This window comes from Myxocyprinus asiaticus, chromosome 26 (assembly GCF_019703515.2).
Source record: "Myxocyprinus asiaticus isolate MX2 ecotype Aquarium Trade chromosome 26, UBuf_Myxa_2, whole genome shotgun sequence".
Classification (NCBI taxonomy): domain Eukaryota; kingdom Metazoa; phylum Chordata; class Actinopteri; order Cypriniformes; family Catostomidae; genus Myxocyprinus; species Myxocyprinus asiaticus.
This window is the reverse complement of record NC_059369.1, coordinates 7,576,307-7,602,453: the sequence shown is the minus strand read 5'-3', so window position 1 is coordinate 7,602,453 and position 26,147 is coordinate 7,576,307. Positions and strand designations below refer to the sequence as shown.

Below are 26,147 nucleotides of genomic sequence, written 5' to 3'. Positions count from 1 at the left end.
AAAATTTATCCAAGAAAATCACAGCACTAAATAAATAAATAAATAAATAATTAAGCCTATTTTTTTTATATTTACGCATTTTAATTTCATAACAAAATTCTATCAAACTGAATCGTGTAATCTTTAATAAAATGACATGTAAAAAACTAAAATGTTTTACTAATTTAATTTTGTTGAACATTACACAATTCAAGTTGATGGAATTTTGTTATGAAATAGAAATGAGTAAATCATGAAAATAGGCTAAAATATATTTTTGAGCAGGTAGGTTACGTATTGAACAATGCAAGCCTTCCAAACTGACACAAGGATAAATGTATGCAGTAAACAAATAATATGCACTCTAGATTTTATTTCTCGTTAAAAAAGTCTTGCCTCTAAAGACATGAATACATTTTTTCACAACATAATACTGTTCTCTGACCTAAATGTTGAAAATAATCACACAATATTCTGTTGCTTAATTTTCATTTTATTGTTTTATTTTATATCCGACCAGTCATAATGTTTGTCCAGAACAAGTATAAGTTTCTTTAATATATTTATCATTGGACATGCTAATTTTCAAGAATTAAACAGATACACAAAAGTTTGGATACATCAGACTATTTTACATATTTTATAATAATAGTAAAGACATGTAATCAAAACTATGAAATAAGACAAATGGATGTATAGGAATTATAAAGTGTCCAAAATAGTAAAATAAATAAATAAATATATATAAAAAAAGTTAATAAATAAGTAAATAAATACAAATATTATATTTTACACTTGTTGGTTGCTTTTTAACTAACTCATCCATTAATACATAAATAAATAAATAAATAAATACCTATATATAGATTTATTTTTTAAATATACATGTTTGCTTTGTGAAGAAATTCACACATAAGCACAATTCGCATTAGTCAACAAAGCTAATTTCAAGTATTTACGCAAAATTTGAGCTAACACTATGAGAAAAATAAATTCAGTCTGTCCAAACTTTGACTAGCAGAGCAAATGAAAACTCAAACTACACATAAAGCTTCCAGACAAGAAATTAATTGGAGGTGTTTGGCGTCATCTTGTGGTAATAATCGGTCACTGCAGCCACATGGCTTTTATTCTTTAAAGTGTCAGTGGGGCTTTTATTTTATAAACCTTCACTCGGATATTGATGATTATTGAGGATGGCGGACATGGACGAGCTGTTCGGCAGTGATGGCGACAGCGACAATAATGAGCAACGAGGTGCATTAACCTACACATCTATCTTTTAAATTGTGCTCATTGTATGTGTTCAACATGTTTGCATGACCTCATCTCATATCTCATGTTCAACTTTTAGCCGGTCAGTTCCAGCACTGCACAGTTTTAATGGTCGCATTTGATCAGGAAGATCAGATATTAAAAGTAATTTACCATGGTAACCATAGTTCCCGCCAAATGACATCGTTACTACATGTTTTATTACAGTAGTTACAATAGCTGTGGGAATTATGATATTTTAGTGGAAACTCCACGGCAGACTTTTCACGATGATGCATTTTAGTGTCCCAATACTTTTTGTAAAGCAAAACAGGCACAACACATGTTTTTGTATAAAGGTTATCTGACTTAAAACTACTAGAGAATTATAGGAATAGTTTACCCAAAAATGAAAATTCTTTCATCTTTTATTCACCCTCATGCCATCCCAGATGTGTATGACTTTCTTTCTTCTGCAGAACACAAAAAAGATATTTAAAAGAATATTCTCTGTCCTATTGTAGGTCCATACAATGCAAGTGAATGGTGACCAGAATAATAATAATAAAAAAATAAAAAAAACACATAAAAGCAGCATAAATGTAATCCATTGGACTCAGTGGTTAAATCTTGCCCAGTAGGTGGCGATATGCACGAAGAATGAACCGCCATAAACAAAAGAAGAAGAATGCGAAAGTGTAAATTTATAGTATAAAAAAAAAAAGGACTTGAATATTGATTTTTCTCAACCACACCTATCATATCATTTCTGAAGACATTGATTTTACCACTGGAGTCATATGGATTACTTTCATGATGCCTTTATGTGTTTTTTTTGAGCTTCAAAGATTTCGTACTCATTCACTTGCATAGTATGGACCAACTGAGCTCAGCAGAAGAAAGTCATACACATCTGGGATGGCATGAGTAAATGATGAGATCATTTTCATTTTTGGGTGAATTATGAATAGGTAGATAATGAAACCCATCAAATGTCTGCCAATTTAGGAACAGCTTCTTTTGGAGGTGTAAATGAAGAATTTGACATGCAGTGATGCCACACAAAATAAGTTATTTAATTAAAACTGTATTGAGTAATCTCTTTAAATGTAAATTAATAACCCCAATAACAGTATCAAGGGAAATAATTGACAAGAATGATTTTTTGTTATAATCGCACAGGCCTGTTTTCCATTGTACATTTTTGCTGGTCATGGAAAACCTAGAAATTGGGCTTTTTTATTTTTATTTAGTAAGTATTAAACTAGTAATGCTTTGTTGTGTTTTTCAGAGTCCGACTCTGGTTCTGGCTCTGATTCGGAGCACGAGAGACCCAGATCTGCCAGCAACGCATCGGCCAGTGAGAGTGACCGAGATCACGATGACGACGAGGATGAGGACGGGGGAAAACCCAGCAATAAAGAACTGTTCGGAGATGACAGCGAAGACGAGCACGGCAGCCAGCACAGCGGCAGCCAGCACAGCGGCAGCCAGCACAGCGGCAGCCAGCACAGCGTTAGCCAGCACAGCGGCAGCCAGCACAGTGGCAGCCAATCAGAGAGATCGGGCAACCAGTCAAACGTGAGCATGCACTCTGACAACGAGCGCAGCGGGTCAGAGGGTCATCACGAGGAGGAAGAGGAGGAGGATGATGACAACAGGGGTCACAGGTCAGACGCTGGGAGCCTGGCTTCAGGGGCAGGAAGTCCCCAGTCTGATAGAGGTAGTGGAAGTCCGGGGTCAGATGCAGGAAGTCCACGCTCATACGCAGGAAGTGGTCATTCAGATCCAGGCACACCTCATTCAGACGGAGAGGGTTCTGGGAAAGACACGGCTCATTCTGGAGATGAGAACTGGGGAGGTCATGGAAAGAGCGACCAGTCAGATGAAGAGAAACTGCAGAACTCAGACGACGAGAGGGAGCATTCGAATGATGAAGGGGGGAGACGCATATCAGGTCAGTGAGACGAGTTCAACTTGTGCTGATGTAACGGAGTTGTTTACATCTAATGGACTCTCTTCACATTTTCATGTATTTTTTATTAGTGTCAGCGAGGGTTATATAACTTAAAGAATAATGTTCTAAATTTGAACAAGTTTGCTATATTTACTCTAAATGAAGGCAGAAATGACCATCACAGACTGTGAAAATGGTCTATATGCTCTGTTTATACCTTAAAGGAAAAGCTCAACATCATCATTTACTCCCCCTCATGTCGCTTCAATCCCATATTTCTTTCTTCTGTGGATCACAAGAGCAGAATTTGAAGAATCTCCAAACAGCTTTTTCTCATATAATGAAAGTGAATAGTGACTCTGGGCTGTTAATCTTCAAAATGGACAAAAAATAAATAAATAAATACAACAACATAAAACCAAAGTAAAAGTGGTTATTGTGGCTTGTGAACTATATATCAAGTCTTCTGAAGCCAAACAATCACTTTGTGTGATGAACAGATCAAAATTTAAGTAATTTATATTCACTATTAAACCAAATCATTGATCAACACCAGTTTGTAATCAAATATGGTAACTATAGTTTGATGAGTTCTGGCTCACATGTGGTTTGATGTCATAAGACACGCAAGAACCAATTTGATGTTATTGATCAACACCCAAATCGCTGTATTTGACTTGGGCGTTACAAACGGGAGTCAATCAATGATCACTTTGTGTTCCACGAATAAAGTAAGTCCTATGGGTTTGGAGTAAATAGTGGGTGAGCTATTCCTTTAAGAGACAGAGGCCCCATTTACACCGGGTGTTAAAGGGATAGTTCACCCAAAAATGAAAATTCTCTCATCGTTTACTCACCCTCATGCCATCCCAGATGTGTATGACTTTCTTTCTTCTGCTGAATACAAACAAAGATTTTTAGAAGAATATTTCAGCTCTGTAGGTCCATACAATGCAAGTGAATGGTGATCAAAACTTTGAAGCTCCAAAAAGTACATAAAGGGAGCATAAAATATATCCATATAACTCCAGTGGTAAAATCCATGTCTTCTGAAGCAATATGATAATATTAACATAAATATTTAAGTCCTTTTTTTCTGTTCGTCTTGACATCTGCAGTTTCCTTGGCTATCATGATTTCAAGCTCAATTACACTTCCTAGTAGGGATGCTCCTATTGGTATCGATATTCATGTCCTATGACTCGATCAGTAATTTGGCCGATCACATAAACCGATCGCTTATGATGCAAAAGACGTGCAGCTCCTTTAAGAATCAGCAACACTGTCATGACATCACAGAGTGTGGGGAATACTGGCATAGTGTTGTAAGACAACAAACTTGATTCAGCAGTTAAGAATAGAGGTCGACCGATAGTGGATATTACCAATACCGATAACTAAGTTGGGCAGTACCTGCCGATAACCGATTAATCAACCAATAGTTTTTAAAATTGATACTGAATGAAAAAAATAACACTGAAGTAAAATAGTGCTGAACTTTATTACAAAAATAAACAGTACTGAGTGAACCATGAAAGTGTACTTTTTTTAATGAAGTAAATATATAAATATTAATGTATATATATATATATATACAGTATATATGAACTAATATTCAAATTTTAAAGTCAGCTGATTTTTAAATTTATGTTGTTTCCTTAGTCCACAAAAGGGCGCAATAAATACATAAACCATTCAGCACTGTTATATTATTGCATTGAGTATTCCTATACTGGCTGTAAAAAAAAAAAAAAAAAAGAGCATTTCATTTTCAACTAATGTGCATAAAATAAACAAATAAAAAGTTTTAGTCTGTCCATATTCTCAAATGTTAAGTCAAAAGTCAAATGAGGGGGGGAAACGCTTCAATAGACAGTTCACATGGTGTTACACTTGCACTGATTCCTACTACTCCAGACTCAAAACTTCATAATAACAGCGAAATACCACATTGTGTTTTATTTATTACAGTTGTATGTAGAGTAGCAATATTCACAGATAGCAGTGGTATTCGGCTGAACTCGGTGGTGAAGTGGCTCAGACTATGAGCCCAGGCCAGGGGCTGTTCAGTCAGACAGAACACAGCAGAATGGAACTGACTGCGAGGATCTCGAGACACACATTTCCAAGTTGAACATCTTTCCTGACAAACCGTTTAAAAAAACCTCACTGCTTAATCTGAGAAACGCTTATAAGAGAGCAAGACACAATGACCAAAAACCTCTACTAACTGTAAGGGGCTGTTCACACCAAAAGCTTTTGCAGCCATCCATTTGTTTTTCTATATAAATGCGCGCTAGACGAAAGTCTTTGTTTCCATTTGTTTTTATTTATTCATAAAATATTGAGAAACCTGCTTTCTGTTCAACTGTATTTGTTGCGCTGTGTCTAGCCTTTTTTAGCGCAAGAATGTGAAGAATCAGAAGTCATCGTATTACAGTGAAGATAAAAAAATTAAGTTGAAATCAGATGCATTTCTGATTTATGTTTCTCTCAGCTGCATGAAGATATTCATTTGCTTTCTCATGTCACTAGCTTTAAATATGCAATTTAGCTGGCTAACGAATGCATAAACGTGACCAACTGGATATAAACAAATGCAAATAGATGGTAACAATCGTGACATTGAAACATTTGGGTAGGACTTGCGTGTATTTTTGTCACATTGTTGTAACCGCTTGAGGTTGGCTTTTATGTTAGCATCCTCTCAGCCTTGTTGGCAAACATACTGCTGTCCTCTACTAATGCAGCATCTAGTCAACAAATTAATTACTATATAATGATATGACAACGTGTACTGTAGCGTACTGTATACATACCTTTTCGTTGTTGATGTTTTAAATCCTCATCTGAAGTGTTTCGCTTCATTCAGAGTGTAGTCTCGTGTCAAAACAAACACCACAAGGCATCAGTGAAGTGATAGTATTTATTTCACCTCTAGAGGCCGCTCTCATACTGTATAACGACAGCGGACCCTTCCCAGCTGCTCCAGCACCGGACGCAATGGGGAAAAACTATCCGTGTGGATTTTTGCAGATAACCGATAGTTCCAGAAATCTGTTATCGGTGCCGATTAATCAGCAAAACCGATATATCGGTCGAATTCTAGTTAAGAACTATGCAGCAGGAGAGGTATGGCGAATATGAAATGTTTGTGTACTGTACTTTTAATGTGGCGTTTCACACGTAACAAGGCAAAGGGAAAACAGCACTAGCTGTGAAACGGTCTGTGACGAGGAGGAGGGAGTGGCCATGCCTTGAAGATGCACGCTCTGTGCTGAGTTGCACAATCAGCGGGAGAGAGATAAAGAAGGAGCCGGGGATGCCAGAGAGAGATGCACGTGGCCCCGCTGTGTGTGTGCGCGTCAATGTGTCGTTATGTTTCAGTTTTATGTTGGTGTCTAATTAAAGTCTTTGTGAGTGTTAACCCGGTTCCTGCTTCCTCCTTTCCCGATGAACAAGAGGCTTGTCTATCACACTGGTGCCGAATCCCGGGTTTGGCGGAAGACGCGCCGTCAGAGAGCCCTCGCTGCTGATGGAGGATTGTGACGGCAGGAGGCGGAGGAGCCCGCTGCCGTCCGCCAGGAGGCCCCCAAGAGAGAGCACGTGTTCCCCTCTGTGACATGTTCTTTCAACTCTCTCAAGGAGGAAGAGGGAGACGGGTAACAATTCAAGTTCAGGTTTTTTATTGCTAACACAAACTTCAAAAAGCTTTGCGTCTGCTGGTCATTGACCACACACGAACACACTGCTTCATGCCACTCTCTCCTCCGGTGGTCTGGATTGCCCTTTTAAATCCCTCTCCGCTCTCACTGCAAACACAAAACAGCTGTTAGAGGTGATTTCTCACAGGTGTCAATCCTTACCGTACTCACTCTCTCTGCCTCACTTTCCACAGACATCGCTCGGCCATGCCCCATCACCACATACCCCCATCACCCAATTCGGTGAGCCATCCGGCCTGTCACTTACTCCCCCCACCATTCCTGGAGAGGAAATCCACAACAGCCATCTGTGCCCCTGGCCTGTGGACCACCTCAAACTTAAAGGCTGAAGAGCTATATACCAATGGGTGATCCGCGTGTTGGCATCCTTTATGCGATGGAGCCACAGGAGCGGGTCGTGTTCCGAAAAGAGGGTGAAAGCATGTCCCAATAGATAGTACCAGAGGGTGTGAACCATCCATTTGATGGCCAAACACTCATTCTCGATTGTGCTGTACTTTGTCTCTCTCATCTAGAGCTTGCGACTAATGTACAACACAGTGCGCTCCTCCCCCTCCACCATCTGGGACAGTACAGCTCCCAACCCCCTGTCCAATGCATCCGTCTGCAAGATAAAAGGGAGAGAGAAGTCAGGAGAGTTCAATATCGGACTGAGAAAGAGGCAAGAACATGTCTGAGAATTTTCCTTGCAACGTGGCAACTTCCCTGACTTGTGACGGTGAGAGGTGGTCTCCGCAAGCACCTCCCTCTCCGGAACCACTGGCTGCTGGTTGTTGCACGTATAAAATTCGAGGCTCTGATGCTGGCATACAGAACAGTCACTGGGTCTGCTCCAGCATACCTAAAATAATTTATGCAGAGCTACGCGCCCACTAGAAGCCTGCGGTCGGCTAAGGAACGTCGCCTTGTTGTACCAACACAAAGAGGCACCAGAACACTTTCCCGGACTTTCGGCTTCATCATACCACGATGGTGGAACAACCTTCCCAAGTCCATCCGTGAAGCTGACTCACTCTCTGTCTTCAAAAAACGACTAAAAACACATCTTTTCCATGAGTACTTAACCAGTCATTAAAAAAATAATAATAATAATTCTTGTTGCACTTTATTCTGTTTTTAATACTATTCTGATGCTAGTGAAACTTTGTAATACGGCACTTTTCGTACCACTGTCTCCTTAAGATGATTCCCTTATGATTTCCTCCTTTGTAAGTCGCTTTGGATAAAAGCGTCTGCCAAATGAATAAATGTAAGAATGTAAATGTATCTGTTTGCTTGACCTCATAATCGATTTCCCCAACTCGCCGTGTGACCTCAAAGGGCCCTTGCCACTTGGCGAGTAATTTAGAGCTCGATGTGGGGAGTAATACAAGAACTTTATCTCCCGGTGAAAATTCCCGTTGCAGAATATGCCTATTATACAGCTGGCTTTGACGTTCTTGAGCCTGGAGCAAATTCTCCTGTGTTAATTGGGCCAATGTGTGGAGTTTTGCTCTCAGGTCAAGAACATATTGAATTTCATTTTTGCTGTTTGAAGGTCACTCCTCCCAATTTACCATAGGACGTCGAGCACACATGCGTGGTCAATGCCCGTACAATAATTAAAATGGGGAAAACCCCGTGGAGGCTTGCGGGACCTCTTGAACTGAAAATAATAGGGAGGGGCTCGAGCCAATTTTGAGCGTCTTCGTGCATGAACTTACGAATCACATTTTTTAGTATCTGATTAAATCGCTCGACCAAGCCATCCGTTTGGGGGCGATAAACGCTGGTCTGAATCGTTGTAATCCCCAATAATTCGTACAGATCGTGTAGTGTGCATGACAAACATCATGCCTTGATCAGTGAGGATATCTTTCGGAATCCCCACTCAGGAGATTATGCTGAAGAGTCTCTAAGAGGCACTGCTTCCGGATATCGCGTTGCGTAGTCCACCAGAACCAACACAAAGCGGTGCCATCTGCTCTAATGGCCCGACGAGATCCATACCAATTCGCTCGATCAACAGAAGGGGATGCAATGGTGCTCTTGGGGTGGCTGGTGGATTCACCATCTAACATTCACGACATGTCGCACACCATCTGCAAACATCCCCGTGAATGCCTGGCCAATAGAAAAGGGCCATATGGTCCTCAGCCAACTAGATCGCCTCTAGCGACGCCAAACGGTGGCACAGGACCCACTCTGCCATCCCCTTTGGCAGCTGCGAGACGAACAGCTCCAGCACCACGATGTTGATGACGTCATCGGTGTCGCCGTCCTCCTTAGCCAGCAACCACCACCGGCAGGCGTCGCAGAGCTGTTGTGCGAAGGCGTCAGTGTGCATAAACGCTGGTGGTGCTGTTCCGGCCTGTGGCCAACCCATTGCAGGATGGCTTTCTTCAAATCAGCATACTCCAGGAGGTTGGCAACTGGGAGTTGTGCCATGAGTTGGGCTTCCCCAGACAGCAGCGTTAGCAAATGGACCGCCCACTGTGAGCGCGGCCACTTCAGGGTTCTGGCCGTGTGCTTGAAGAGCTCCAGGAAGGCCTCCGGGTTGTCTTGTGGTGTCATCTTCACGAGCGTATCATGGGGTCCTGCCTGCTGATGGGGTTATGGCTGAAGCCCACTCCTGGGGCAGCAAGCTCCACAATACCCGCCGGTCCTCCGCTTGGGCCTGGAGGAGCACCTCGAAACAATTCTCTTGCTCCATCCTCAGCTCCATGAGGGCCTGGTGTTACGCTCAGTGGATGCTGGCGAGGGACTTGAAGACTTCCAGCGGCGAGGACGTCATGGCAGTGTATCCTTCCTCCTTCCCGGGTTTCGGCACCACTGTGACACATTCTTTCAACTCTCTCAAGGAGGAAGTGGGAGACAGGTAACAATTCAAGTTGTGTTTTTTTTATTGCTCACTCAAATTTCAAAAAGCTTTGCATCTGCTGCTCAATGACCACACATGAACACACTGCTCCGTGCCACTCTCTCCTCTGGTGGTCTGGATTGCCCTTTTAAATTCCTCTCCGCTCTCACTGCAAACACAAAACAGCTGTTAGAGGTGATTTCTCACAGGTGTCAATCCTTACCGTACTCACTCTCTCTGCCTCGCTCTCCATAGACGTAGCTCGGCCACGCCCCCATCACCACACCCTCATTGAAGTTCAAGCAGCAACAAGTGAAAAATTAACTATTAATACAATCATCCAACTAAATGAAAAGGCAGGGAAGGAATTTATAAATATAATAATTTTTTGTACAATGTTAAGATGTCATAATATAATGTATTAAATATAATGCAAAAGTAAAATAGAAATAAAATAAGGAATAATAATAATAATTATATGAAATAATGACAATGAATCAAAAACCAAAAATTTCACATTGTTTAATTGCACCTTTGGGTGATCAGTTTGTCTCCAGTTTGACACTAAGCTTAATTTTTATAGGGCTATCTATCTTGATATAGAGAATATTTTGTTAGCCTATACTTGTTTTAAAGTCTTTTTTTAATAAGCTTTTTTTAATAAGCCTTTTAATCTTTTTTTTTTTTTTTTTTTGTGTCATCAAAAACTAGGCAAAGTGATTTGACTGGGGAGAGGAAAATTGAGTTAAACAGTGACAGTGTGCAGGAAGCTTACATATAGCCAGTTATGACAGAGATCCTGATAAAAGGTGAAATTATTGGTATCTATATCAGAAGATCGGTATCGGCTGTAAAAATTCTGATCGGAGCATCCCTACCTCCTAGCGCTTGGCGCATGTGCAGAGTGCTAGATGGTGCTATAGGAAGTCTAATCGAGCTTGAAATCATGATCGTCAAGGAAACTGCCTAGGTCAAGATTTACAGTGAAAAAGGAGTTACAATTTGGTCTTTTCTCACCAAAAATCAATTGAATCATTTCAGAAGACATTGTTTTAACCACTGGAGTTAAATGGATTACTTTATGGTGCCCTTATGTCCTTTATGGAGCTTCAAAGTTCTGGCAACTATTCACTTGCATTTTGAGGAACAACAGAGCTGAAATATTCTTCTAAAAATCTTAATTTGTGTTCAGCAGAAGAAAGTCATACACATCTGAGTTAATGATGAGAGAATTTTCATTTTAAGTGAACTGTTTCTATATCACCATGTGTAAATGGGGCCAAAAACAAAATATGTCATTGTCTTGTAACAAGAATCATTCTGTGTTTTCGATTAATTTCAGAATCTATGAAAGGCAGCGATAGCGAGGAGGAATTCACATGGAAGAAAAAGAAAAAAATAGCTTCTGACTCAGATTCTGATCCAGAAACACAGAAAGGTGAGTGACAGACGCTCGTTATAATGAAACACAATGTCATACACAAACAAGAAACACAATGTCATACACAAACAGCATCTATTTTAAACTCTCTCTGCATGTGTGTGTGTGTGTGTGTGTGTGTGTGTGTGTGTGTGTGTGTGTGTGTGTGTAGATAAGAAACCAGAAGCAAATGACTTGTTTGGGGAAGCAGATGATATTTCATCAGACAGTGATGCAGAGAAACCCCCCACACCTGGCCAACCAATGGTGAGACACTTACACAGCACATTTCATATTTAAGCACAGTGTCGGAGCTTAATTTATTTTGCGATTAAACACGTGATCTAAAAACACATAACTGCTTCCAAACTGTCAAGAACAGAGGTTTTCAAACTGTTCAATGCCAAGGACCCCCAATATGATGATACCTGCAAGGGACCCCCCCTTCCTAAAATATAAAGTTAGCTTTATATTTTCATTTACAGTATAAATACCCAATTGTTCTGTGTAAGAAAAATAGTGTACACAAAAATAGAAAAAAAATTGTGATATTACAAAGATAACATATTAGCTTAATTAAATGATTGGCTTTTATATTGTCATTGTGCTTAAAAAGACCTAGAAATTATTTTTTTTAAAAATATTTTCTGTAAAATATTATCTCCAAACATATTTCTTTTTTAACTCTAGAGTTAATATTTTTTCTTATTTTATTGCTAACGTTTGTAAATAAACCTAAAGATAAACATTTTCAATCAAATTTAATTCAATTCAAACTTAATGTAATTTTCATAGCATGTTCACAATAATTATTGTTCTAAAGCAGCTTTACAGAGAATATGGTCTTACCCAGTGAGCAAGCTAAAGGTTCAAGAAATATTTTTTCATCACAAACCTATATGCATTTTGTTTTATTATTATTTCTTGCGGTTAAAAACTGTCTGTAGAACAATGAATAATAATCTCATAATTTCCAACCAGTCTTTTTATTATTATTATTAACATTATTATTAACATTATTTTTATATTTTTTCCCACTTTTATTTTAAATATTTTTTAACCAACCCTCTAGAGCCCCCGAGTCCTGTCCATATGCATATTTATTTCCTAATCTGCACATTCAAATAGTAATTTTTAGGCTATTAACGTAGTCTTATATGTAATAATTGTTTTATGTATAAAACATTATTTTCATAGTTCACATATTTAATCCTTTAATTTTAAAAATACTTAATAGGATGGGACACAAAAAAAAGAATTTATAAAAAATGTTTTTTATAATTTTGTATTTTTTTTCCCCCAATTTGGAATGCCCAATTCCCACTACTTAGTACGTCCTCGTGGTGGCTTGGTTACTCACCTCAATCCGGGTGGCGGACGACAAGTGTCAGTTGCCTCAGCTTCTGAGACAGTCAGTCTGCACATCTTATCACGTGGCTCGTTGTGCATGACACCGCGGAGACTCCCAGCATGTGGAGGCTCATGCTACTCTTCACGAATCCTGCACACGCGCCCCATTGAGAGTGAGAACCACTAATCGCGACCACGAGGAGGTTACCCCATGTGACTCTACCCTCCCTAGCAACTGGGCCAATTTGGTTGCTTAGGAGGCCTGGCTGGAGTCACTCAGCACACCCTGGATTCAAACTCGCAACTCCAGGGGTGGTAGTCAGCATCAATACTCGCTGAGCAACCCAGGCCCCCCCCAAAATTTTACATTTAACTTTTATTGCTTCAAGCTCAAATGACATGTTAAAGCACGTCTTGTAAAACCAGCTGTTGTAAAGGCATGTCACAACTTTACTAGGTGCTAAAAAAACAACAACTATGCTGTACAATTAAATGGGTCATATTCTACTCTTTAGTTGCATTTATTTTTTCCCTGATGTCCACTTTCTCCAAAAACTTAATAATTCAGTTTTTCAAGACATTTTTCCACCATTCTTCTCTCTGACCTTCCGTACTTCTGTGCTGTGTTCTTAAGAGTTCTAATGAAATTCACATGTATTGATCGATATTGATCAGATCAATTGATCTGAACTGCTCTGAATGAATAGGATGCAGAGGACGGTCTGGAAGGAGATCAGCCTGAGGAGGAGCCAGTTCCAGAGACCAGGATCGAGGTGGAGATTCCTAAAGTTAGCACAGATTTGGGCAGTGAACTATACTTCGTCAAACTTCCCAACTTCCTTAGCGTGGAGCCCAGGTGTGTGAGTTTGTCCAGGAAAACTGAAGGGATGGCTGCATGTAGCATCTTAAAGACCGGCATCAGTGATTTGGTGATCTAACACCTCTCTCTCGCTGTCTCTCAGGCCGTTTGACCCTCAGTACTACGAGGATGAGTTTGAAGATGAGGAGATGTTGGATGAGGAAGGGAGGACGCGCCTCAAGCTGAAGGTGGAGAACACCATCAGGTGGCGTGCTCGCCACGATGAGGAGGGCAATGAAATCAAAGAGAGCAATGCACGGATCGTTAAATGGTCCGACGGCAGGTGAGGACACAAACACAGTGCAGATTTCAGTGTTAAATTTTCATGCAAAAGCATTGAGCAGCTGCTCATTAATGCACAGGAGGAGATCCAATGAGGCAGAAATGTGGTAATCAGCTCTCTCTCTCTCTCTCTCTCTCTCTCTCTCTCTCTCTCGCTCTCTCTATGCAGCATGTCTCTGCACCTGGGGAATGAGGTGTTTGACGTGTATAAAGCTCCACTGCAGGGTGATCACAACCACCTGTTCATCCGTCAGGGTACAGGACTGCAGGGACAAGCTGTGTTCAAGACCAAACTCACCTTCAGGTGCGTCACACGCACACGCACGCTTTCTTCAGTGGAGATTAGTGATGTCAAAAGAACCGGTACTAATCAGTCTTCCTACAGTATCAGTATTCAGTAGTACTAATTAGTGACAGACCGATATATCAGTTAGGCCGATTAATCGGTTGATCTTTAATGTTTTATATAAATCTACCAATAGACCTGCACTTTCTGTTTAAAAAATGTTCCTTTTCAAGTTTATGCAAATTTGAGTAAATATTGCATAAAAGTGTTTGTTTCACTTTAGGGACCCACTTTATATTAGGTGGCCTTAACTACTATGTATCAAATGGTTAAGTACAATGTACTTATTATGTACATGCATGTTGTTGCATTGTAATTACATTTAAAGTACTTGCATTTTATTATATTTGTAGTTACACTGTTAACGTTACCGCTAACCCAACCCTTACCCCAAAACCTAACTCTAATCCTAACCCCAACCCTACCCTTACTCCTAAACCTATCTGTACCTCAACCTCAGTAGCAGCAATTGTGGGAATTTTGCAGAACAACATGTAGTTACACAGTAAAAAACACAGTAAAAACCCACTTTAGAAATTGATTTGTAGTTTTTAAATTGTATTATGTTTATCGTCATTTATATCATCCATCAGCCATCCTGCTCTCTAGATATCGGTATAGGCATCAGCCATTAAAAAAACGTAGCTGTCGACCACTAGTACTAATGGCGCGTTCCAGCTGAAGTCCCCGAGTTGAATTTCCCCACTTATGACCTCAAAGTGTTCCAGTCAATCATACATGTACACAGAAAGAGATGGCGTCATGACTCAACAAGAAATTTGTGTGTTATTTTGCCAGTTATGGAAAATCTTAAAAGTCATGAACAAAAATTACTTGCATTCACTTTTTAAAACAGCCAATGATGAGCAAAATAAGGTTTTGCTTAAATGTAAATTTTATTTTACATTATAATTGTACTGAACATAAAGGAATATTCCAGGTTCAATACAAGTTAAGATCAATCGACAGCATTTGTGGCATAATATTGATTACCACAAAAAATACTTTTGACTTGCCCCTCCATTTCTTTAAAAAAAGCAAAAATCTGGGTTACAGTGAGGCACTTACAATGGAAGTGATTGGGGACAATATGTAAACATTAAAATACTTTTTCAAGAGTATAGACACAAGACATAAACAATATGCATGTACAAATGATTTATTGTGATAAAATCACTTACTAACCTTTTTTCTGTAAAGTTATAGCCAATTTTACAACTTCGTTGGCATGACGATGTAATGGCAAGAAACCGTAAAACTCTAAAATGACTGTAAAACTGACAATTTAAACTTTACAGCTCATATAATAGATGAGTTTTAACAGAAGAATTAATGTAAGTGCTTTTATAAAATTATAAGCTTCACATTTCTGTGTTTAAACTAGTGGTCAACCGATATATCGCCAAGGCCGATAAATCGGCCGATATTCTGACTTTTTTCATTATCGCATCGGCCAATACATTTTCCCGTATGGCTGATTTTTTTTTTTTTCTTTTTTTTTTCTTGAGGCCACCAAAAATCGCCTGCTTGCATGTGAAGCGACTGAGACATGTAAATGGCCAGTCACGGTTTGTTTTGTTGTTACATGCATCATGTTACTATAATAGGCCGGTGTGCAACACAGTGTCATTTAAACAGTCCGCATATCAGAGCCGCGGCAGACGCGTTTGATCTCAAAAAGTGCTCGTCTGTTTCATTCTCCCTCTCTCTCCTCAACAGTTCCCTCTAACTTTTAACTGTATTGTCTAATGATAAAAAGGCAAATATCTATAAAACTAATGTCATATATTGTCTGCAAATATGTACATATCTCATTAAAACAGATAATGAATAAACCAACCTCACACAACTTCAGCAGATCCAGCATCCTGTGTAACGCTCATAAATCTTCCTCTGATGCACATATTCTAACAGTTTCTCCCCAGCAGATCCCTGTCACCTTTAATTTTATTTTCTAATGATAAAAGGCAAATATCAATAAAACTTTGATTATATACCATTTGCAAATATGCAGATATCTTGTTTAAACAGATGTAATTCACGAACCTCACGAAAATCCAGCATTTTCTTCCCGTTGAGCGCTCATCTAATATCTTCCTCTGAAGCGTGTATTCTATCAGCCAGGATCAAAAGTTCCTCTCATTCACAAATCATGACGGTCTGACCTGTGACAATCCAAGCAGGCAATCTAGTCCGTTTAATCTCAGGAGATTGCTGCTGCTAATGCTGGATCTGCATGAACACGTAAGTGCAACTTCAAGGCTGCGTCCGAAACCAGGAAAATGCTGCCTCCGGAGGCTGTATACGGAGGTAAGATAAAATAAGGTGCTTTTCAAACTGTTCGGAGACCAGATTCCTTAAGAGCTCCATTCATTCAAAACAGCTGTCAGTTAAGCCATTAACTGATTGGGCAGCAAGGTAGCAAGTCAGCTGCCTATGTTTTCGGATGCAAGTCATTTTTATTTGTATAGCGCTTTTCACAACACACATTGTTTCAAAGCTGCTTTACAGAAAATCATTAACAGAAAATGAAACTAATATTTTTTTTTAGAGTCATCATTGTGTAGTTTGATTAAATACAGTATGATTGTAAATTGTGTATAAAAATTAAATAATAATTGTATTTAGAACCCCGGTGAGCAAGATGAAGGCGACTGTGGCAAGGAACACAAAACTCCATAAGATGTTGATTAATGGAGAAAAATAACCTTGGGAAAAACCAGGCTCACTGTGGGGGGCCAGATCACTGTGCAGCCCAAAGTAAAAGCGCTTCATGTGTGCTATAAGTAAATGTCTTCTTCACTGTGCACTGTATGTACAATTGGTTTGATTGAGGTTCGTGAATTACATCTGTTTAAACAAGATATCTGCATATTTGCAAATGGTATATAATAGAAGTTTTATTGATATTTGCCTTTTATCATTAGAAAAGTTACAGGGAACTGTTGAGGAGAGGCTGATAGAATACGTGCTTCAGAGCAATCTGCTGAAGTTGTGTGAGGTTGGTTTATTACATCTGTTTAAACGAGATATGCACATATTAGCAGATGGTATATATGATATTAGTTTTATTGATATTTGCCTTTTTATCATTAGACAAGCCAGTTAAAAGTTACAGGGAACTGTTGAGGAGAGAGAGGGAGAATGAAACAGGCGAGCACGTCAACATTATGAGCTCAAAAGTGTCTGCCTCTGCCTCTGATATGCGGACTGTTTAAATGACACTGTGTTGCACACTGGTCTTCACATGCAAGCAGGCGATTTTCGGTGCCCTCAAGAAAAAAATTGGCCAAATGGCAAAATGTATCGCCCGATGCCGATAATTAAACAAAAGTCGGAATATCAGTCGATTTATTGTCCGTCGGCGATATATCGGTCGACCACTAGTTTAAACCTTCCAAAAAATGGCCCCATTCACTTCCATTCTAAGTGCCTCATTGTAAACCAGATTTTTTTACAGATTTTTTCGGCCGATCCCGATCCGATACCAGTGTTGTTTTTTCTTAATCGGTTTATAATGTCTGTACATCACTGTGTGGAACTAAGCGGGGATTATGTTTTACATGAAAAGAAACACAACTCTCTAACTACACATTATTTCAATATAAATGTGCAGCCTATTAAGAAAACTTAAGTGTTAACTAGTCTACTAGATAATGCAGCAGCAAAATTAACAGTAATTCCAGTGAAAGTCTTCTATCTGGACTTTAAAGGATTGAAATCTCTTTTCTTCACTTTAATTGTAAAAGGATATCAGTCCATTTTACAATCACATGGTTATTTTCTAGAACCCGGTCAACTTAAATATTACTGTAATTTGTAAGATGATGATGATGATAATAATAATATATTGTAGTAGTAGTAGTTGTGAAACTAAATATAAGAATATTATTATACAATAATAACACATTTCAGTTGTAATTTCTTAACTTTAAATCCCTTTGGCTTTCATTTTGGCGGAACACTCCAGGAAGACTTTGTGTGTGTGTTTGTAGGCTAGTTCACTGTAGTTTAATTCGCTATTGTTCAAAATCTGGTGAAATGCTCGACCAGTACACTTGTCAGTGTATAAGCAAACCGAACTGTGGAGCATTGAGTTTTTGTGGAGCACTCGCATATTGCGCACCACTCTGAATGCTAACAACTGCAGCGCATCACTAGCCCTGCGTGTGAGATGCAACCACAGATCTGCTCTGATTCCTGACTGCAGCCGTAGGACGTACTGTCAACCCACACAATTGCTTGTCAGGCATAAGGGGAAAATCAGTGGAACAATAAAATTCCTCATTAATATTCACTGGAATGTAGCTCGCTCAACCCACTGATTACTGTGTCCAATTGTGGCTCTGTTGTAAAGCTGAAGTTTTTCTGTAACTGCTGGTTTAGGATCAGTTTATACCACCCAAATCCATACCCTGACAAATAATGGGAAGGGAAAAGCTGACTCACGAATAGATGGTCAAAAGTAGGTCTGTCAGTTATTTTAAAACAATGTGTACAATCTTTTAACATTTACCAGTGTCTGGCCCCGTAGATTTCCATTGTACATGCAATACTGCTTTTGCAAACTGAGGGTCAAAATTATTTTCTGTGGTAATCAGTACCATATAATATCATGTGATAGAGTACATAGGGCTTAATTATTTTGAATGTGGAATTTTCATTTAGTATACTTAATCACAAGTAGTCTCATGTTTTTAATAGTTAACATAACTTATCTCAATTTTTCATTTGTAGAAATTCGCCTCTAAAGTCCTCGAGTGTCTTATTGCTTTTATAAAACAGCGACTACGTAAATATTGAGGGCATGAAATTTCATTAAAATGTTTTTTCTGAGATACAGTATAGAAGATATAGTCCCTGACATAAAAAATCTCAGTGTGTGCTGTGCAGTGATACAGTAATAAATGAACAAATGTTTCACATCATAACATATTTTTATAAAGTGTATTTTTAGCACAGCTTAGTCACAGTATTGGCCAATCAGCATACAGTGTTGGAACTATTATTTTATAATGATATTCCCACATCTGTGATTTTTTTTTAATTTTTTTATAGAGACAGGACTTACATTTTTTTTTAAGTGTTTGTTTGTCTCCAATGTGAGTTTTAGCTCAGTTGATGGGTTATTATAGTCTGTTAAGAACAGCCACTGATCCACCAGCAGGAGTCACTGTGTTACCACGACTGCAAATCTGACACACACTCCTCATTAAAACACAAGTGTGTCGTTTCTGTGACACTGGTGTCACCAAATGGAATTGCAAAAATACTGATTATCTAACAGGTTTCCCAAACACTCCCTATGTATTGCATACTTATAGTTGCTTGTATATTAAACTGAGATATTTAACATTGAAATGAAAACTACACACATTACATTTAAAGAAAGAAAGCCGCTCTAAACATCTTAACTGAGTGTACATGCATTAGTCCTCATTCATGTGACAGATGCTACAACATACAGATAATTAATTAATCTGAAGCAGTTTATATGTAAATGGATGTGGATTTCTGCATGTATAGATTAGTTTATATCTGATGTGTGTGTGTGTGTGTGTGTGTGTGTGTGTGTGTGTGTGTGTATGATTTTTAGACCCCACTCCACAGACAGCGCCACACACAGGAAGATGACCCTCTCTCTCGCTGACCGCTGCTCAAAAACACAGAAGATCAGAATTCTGCCCATGGCCGGACGAGACCCTGAGTCCCAGAGAAATGAGATGATAAAGGTATCACAAAGATTTGAGGTTTAAGTTTAGCCCTAGACTGACAACATGTGAGACTGATATCAACACAAATACACCCAAAGTTCTTGGCTAATTAAACATAATCGTTGTAAGATTGTGCACGTCTTCTCTTATAAAACCTCTATTTCCTGCAGATCTTAAGGTTTTTATGACCAAAAGTTGTTGTGCAGCTGTCGTGCTGGGGAAAAAAAGCAATATATTTTAAACTTTGAAAAGGAAAACAATGCACACAACGACAAGGGTATTTTAAATTTCCTTTGCAGATAATCTTTTCACAACAATCTGATAAGATGTTACATAAGACAGTCATCCCATATCAAAGTGATCAGATGATAAGCGCTCAGACCAGAGCATCTCCATTCACAGCATGTTTCCTCTCTCTTACACATACACACACAAATAAAAGCTGCAGCAGGTAGCATGCATGGCCGTTTTATCTAAACTGCTTGTCTGACCGTTAAAGCAGAGTGCTGTGTATGCTATTATCTGTTTAAAGGTTAAGTCATCCACAAATGTGTAAGGGAGCGTCCTATAGCTTTCCTATGCAGCCAAGTGCATGCACTCCAAACTTCTGGTCAAAAGTTCAGTTTCAGGTTGCAGATGATGTTTGCACCACTCAACATGTTTGGCAGACACGGGACAGTGGTACATAGATTCAGAATTTATAATGTAGAATTTCATTTTTTGATTAAATCAAAAAACTCTTCATCAACGAACGTTTTCCTCAGTTATTTCAATGACTTAGGGATGCTCCGATCAATCAGCCACTGATTGGTATCGGTCAATATTCATGTCCTATGACTCAATTGGTGGGAGTGTGGGGAATACTGGCATAGTGTTATAAGCCAGCAAACTTTATTTCAGCAGTTAAGAACGATACAGTAGGAGAGGTATTGTGAATATGAAAAGTTTGTGTACTGTACTGTTAATGTGACGTTTCACACACGACAAGGCAAAGAGTAAATGGCGCGAGCTTTGAAACGGTCCTTATTATCGTTAATGGTGGCAGCTTCTCAGTAATAACGCGAGTTACAAGATGTGGTGTAATTCAAACATTCATTAAATATCTCCCAATTAAACAGCATTAACATTAGTAGCACCTGTAGAGCACAAAGGGTTATGAAGTTCCCAGTTGTGGAATCCTGGAAATGTAAGGGGAATTTTAAAATTGTGATTTCCAGGCCTGTAAAGCATTTTCACAGTTGTTAAAAATGGTCTGAACACTTCGGCTCTGTGACGCTATCAGAACATTGCTCTGTTTGTTTCAACGTCCCATTCCCGACCAGCCTAAAACTGCAACAATGGCTCATTTACATTTATGTATTTGACAGATGCTTTTATCCAAAGCGACTTACAGTGCACTTATTACAGGGATAATCCCCCCAGAGCAACCTGGAGTTAAGTGCCTTGCTCAAGGACACAAAGGTGGTGGCTGTGGGGATCGAACCAGCAACCTTCCGAGGTTCATCCCGTACCAGGCTCATACAATGGCAGATGGAGGGAGTGTTTTGGATAACCTGTTTGATAAATGAACAATATTTTGTGTAATGCGTAGTTAATTCTTTTTTTAATAACTTAAAATGGTTCAATATTTATATCAACATACACTAATAAATGATGTATTTATTTAACCTGTAATCGTACTCATATTCTGCATTTGTTGTAGTTGTCTTTGACCTTTGAGTGTAAATCTGCAGTGACATTACATTTTTGTGATCTCTCTCTGTCTACGTAGAAAGAAGAGGAGAGGTTACGTGCATCTATCCGCCGTGAGTCGCAGCAGAGACGCATGAGAGAGAAACAGCATCAGCGCGGTCTAAACGCTGGATACCTGGAGCCCGACCGCTACGATGAGGATGAGGAGGGTGAAGATTCCATCAGCCTGGCTGCCATCAAGAGCAAATACAAGGGCGGAGGAGGACTGAGGGGTGGGTGATTTATAAAATACATGTGCCAAGAGCTCCAGTACCTCTAAGAATACTAGCAGCAGCTGTTTACCACTGTAGCTAGGTAACAACTCAGGAGGAGAAGATGGCAAAAATGCATATATTTAACCATTAAAAGCTGCCTTTTCACTGCAAAGTTGGTGTCACATTAGGTGTTGATTCTCGTGCACTGCTGGCTAAAAACAAGACGCGTGCTGACTGTCATTGCAGTGGCAAAGCGGCTCTGATGTAGCATTTTATTTCCACAGAATCAAAGCCTTAAATCTAAACTTACCCACAACTTTAACACTATTCTTTTGCTACCTTGCATACACTGTTATTTCCCTTAGGAAATTGGTGCTGTGTCCGAAGACTGAATGCATACATCCTTACAATGTAGTATGCCAAAAACAGAATGCCAATGGAGTAGTATGTCAGTATCCTCAATATTCATCAAACGAGTAGGCGAGAAATACCCAAATGACCTACTACATCCAATGAGATTCTGAAGTGCACATCCACTGGACACTGTACTATCTCATTATGCCTCGGGAGCTGAGGACACATCACATTCAAAATGCTGAATTTAAAAAAACTGCAGAGAACCGTGAGTAGGGTGGCGCATTTAAAGTGTAAGTGCTATATATGCCAAGAAAGTTGTTCCTTGTGGATAAACTATACATGTCTAACAAAACCGGAGTAGATTATTTTGGCAGTTGTTGTTGTTGTTATGTCATATGTTCGGGTCACAGGACAATGCCCACATTTCCCAGATGGAGTATGTCCGAAATATATTCACACTACTCGACTACATACCTGAAGAATGTACTTTTTACCAGCCATGAAGTGCGTCCTTCATTAAATGCACTACTTACTCTGACAGTGTGCGATTTTGGATGCAAGGCTGGTTTACTTCTGTTTTGTTTTTTTGGTTTTACTATCAAAAGTTATGCAAGCATCATTCTGTGCATGTTCTCTCTTGTGGTTGTCTTTAGGGTTCGACAGATATTTAATTTTGCAGACACCGATAACTAAGTTGGTGGAAAAGCAGATAACCGATTAATATGCAGATCGTTTTTAAAAACGGTTAATTGAATGCGTTTTCTTTCTAACAAAATGTAGTAGTCTTTCCTTACGGTTCCAAAAGTTCCAAAAGTATCTATTGGCACTGATTAATCGGCAAAACCAATATATCGGTCGAACTCCTGTTTACTTTAATATGGTCTGTGTTTGCTTTCAGCACACAGTCAATAAAATTATCTAGTATATGGACGATTACAATTGGAAAATGCAAAAATTATTCCCGAATGCCCAAAGCCAATATTAGATTTTGCAGATACTGATATCTAAGGTGGTGGGAAAAGACGATAACCGATTAATCTGCCGATTGTTTTTAAAAACGATTAATTTAATGTGTTTTCAGTAACACTTTATAATAAGGTTCCATTCGTTAAGTAAGGGGTAATGTACAGTCAGGTGGTTGTTATCGCACAATAAACCCCAACAGGGTGATCAGGATCTTTTCTCTTAAGTGGTTTATTTTGCGATAACAACCGACTGACTCTCTGTGGTCATTAAAAATCCACTAGAAAAAGACAATAACCAATTAATCAGCCGTTAGTTTTTAAAAGCGATTATTTGAATGTGTTTTCTTTCCTTACTCTTTCCTTACTCTGCCAAAAGTTAAAAAACAATCCTATTAATCGGCAAAACCGATATATCGGTCAAGCTCTAGTTGTCTGTAATATGGTCTGCGTTTGATTTCAGCACACAGTAAATAAAATTATCTCACATATATATATATATATATATATATGATTAGAATTGGAAAATGCAAAAAATATTTTTGAATGCCCAAAGTATACATGTTGGTTACCCAGCAATAGTCTAGCCACAATGAAAGCTTGCAAATTGCATTTGAAATTACAATGAGTTTTAAGCACAACATTCACCATAAATTCCAGCACTATTGTACTGCTTATGAAAGACACTACAACCTTGGCTTCCCTTCACCCTACAGCAATTGGCTGCCATCCTGCGTTTTTTTGCCTCTCAGTTGCATAAAGTTGACCATTAATTTCTGATGCTCTCATCACTTGCTCCTGCCACTCAGCTCTCATAGAATGGATTGAAAACACCTGCTCATCTCCGCACCAGTGGACACGTATGTTACATTAGGAAGTAGGGCAGTTGAAGTGGTTTCTGATCGGTGGTCGAGTTCTCTATCTGTCGTCTAGATTGAATTCTCTCACTCCTCCTGTGGATCAGTGTATCTGCACAACTGATTCTCTGAGTGAGTTTGAGACCTGCTGCGATCAGCTAGAACATTCTGCACTGCAAAAACAGCTTGTGTTCCCAAAACAGCACGTCTTGCACACACACTTTCTCACTTGCAGTAACAGTTGTAGTCATCAGCCGATTACCTGCTGGTATCTTAAGACTGCTTTATGCCGGAGTCCAGCTGAGATTTAGATTAGTTTGTTCAGGTTTGTTTGTTTGTACCGTTAAGATGTATTTACTGAAAGAACATCTCTCTGGAATGAAGATATGCTCTGGAATGCTTAAAAATGGGTCCAAATTTCTGAGCTGATTCTAAATGATTGTTTGTGTTTGTTTGTGGGTCACAGAGGAGCGGGCCAGGATCTACTCCTCAGACAGCGATGAAGGCTCTGATGAAGACAAGGCCCAACGGCTGATGAAGGCCAAGAGACTGGATAGTGATGAGGTGAGACACATTAACACACACTTTGACTTCACAAGAGACATTGGAGTGTTTCTGTAAACAAACAAGAATTTTCTTTGTTTGGGATACTATGAAAAAATGCAGTACTATAACTTTCAGAACTCGCTGTAGTCCAAAAGTCCATCTATTAAAACTAAGCTGCAAAAACAGCTTGCTTGGAACCTTTCATAATTATAATGTCATGTCAAGAGCACATTAAGGCTAGAAACATACATTACTTAAGTACGTGAACTCAGACCTGAGCACTTGGCCAACGCTTGATTTCGTGTGATCCAGTTGAACATACTAACTAACGAGCGTTGTTGTGGCAGTAAAAAACCTCAGTACTCAAGGGGGTGATGGAGTTACCTTCAAAAGTCTGTGCCATAAAACCAGACATGATATTAGTCAATGACATGACGCTCATTTGTTTTGTCCGGATCTATTAAGTTATTGAAAAATAGAATAAAAACGCAATTCACACAAAACAATTACTTGAGTACACTTCTTCTACAATGAACATGTTTTCATTTATTGAGTTCAAAGTCATTCTGATATTTTTTCTGGGGCTTAAAGTAAAATAAAAAAAAAATCATGTGGTGTAACCGTCTGGAGACTGAAAAAAAGTCTCATTAAAAATCACTGAAATTCTTGAAAAAAGAAATGTTGGCTTGAGTAATATTATTTCTTTAAAAAAAAAAAAAAAAAATAGCAGTGAAACAATTTTGTTTTAAAATAAAATTAATATCTGAAAATCTTCTGTCCACCCTCAATCAAAGTCAGCTGGTCTAAATAACATGTTGGTTAAACTCACCGTAGAAGTGGACAGTTTATACTAATCTCGCTATAGCACCCCTTGTGGCAACGTTGAGAATGCAACAAGTATTTGCGTTGTGTTATGAATTGCGGTTAGACTGATTTTAGAACGCAACAACACACAAAATCGAGTTTGTGTAGCTGGAAGCATCTGCGTTCATGTACATTTATAGAGTATGTTTCTGGCTTAAGGGTGCCTAAACGCTTGAGTTTATACTGTGTCAGAGAATGCTGCAAATCAGTTGATTTTAATATGAATGGTGCTTCGCAAGGACATAGAGAAAAACCCAAGTGTTCGCAAAAATGATACTCAGGGAATTTTAACGCTGACTTTGGCCTCTTTTGACCAATCAGGATTTCAGACACACTGGTGCAGTAATGCTTTCCGAAATCCAGTTCAAACAAACCATTTTAAGCTGTGTTCAGTTACCAATTGAGTAATGCATGTTATCCTTTCACTCTTTCAGGAAGGGGAAAACTCTGGGAAGAGGAAGGCCGAAGAAGACGAGGAATCTGCTGCCAAGAAACCCAAAAAATATGTTATCAGTGATGAAGAGGAGGAGGCAGATGAGTGATTTTTTGTTTGTGTATTTTGTTTTTTTTATCATAAAGTAGGAGGTTCCAGAAAATAATCAGCAGTTGTTTGTGTGTATATTTTATAAAAATTCAAGATGCTCAACATTACAACATGTCAATAAAGAACAGGACTCTCACAATCAGTCACTGTTTGTGCTTTATTAAATACATAACTTTAAGATTTAATTGTAATATGTTAATTTTCCATTGTGTGCACATATAGTAATGAGAACACGAGGTTGATTTTTTTAAACCGGTTAGTTCTGGTTCTCTTGTCTTACCAGGAGTGCTGACATTCAGCACAACAGCACTGGTAAGATGATCATCCTAATTATAACCTGTAATTT

General features: G+C 38.9%; 1 protein-coding gene across 2 annotated transcripts; it reads left to right on the top strand.

Annotated features, from left to right (window-relative positions):
* The first annotated feature begins 1,150 nt into the window (after nt 1-1,150).
* Nucleotides 1,151-25,943, top strand: LOC127417024 (RNA polymerase-associated protein LEO1-like). Of its 2 annotated transcripts, none has more exons than XR_007893225.1 (11): nt 1,151-1,236; nt 2,525-3,190; nt 11,097-11,192; nt 11,347-11,441; nt 13,232-13,380; nt 13,487-13,666; nt 13,835-13,969; nt 19,608-19,743; nt 21,497-21,689; nt 22,037-24,411; nt 25,692-25,742. XR_007893225.1 is itself a non-coding variant. In XM_051656710.1 (11 exons), exons 1-11 carry the CDS (start codon nt 1,176-1,178, stop codon nt 25,797-25,799), a joined length of 1,917 nt encoding a protein of 638 aa, XP_051512670.1. In that variant the 5' UTR covers nt 1,151-1,175; the 3' UTR covers nt 25,800-25,943. The 2 variants fall into 2 exon arrangements, 1 of the variants encoding a protein (XP_051512670.1); XM_051656710.1 differs by having other exon boundaries at nt 24,314-24,411; nt 25,692-25,943.
* Nucleotides 25,944-26,147: the final 204 nt, after the last annotated feature.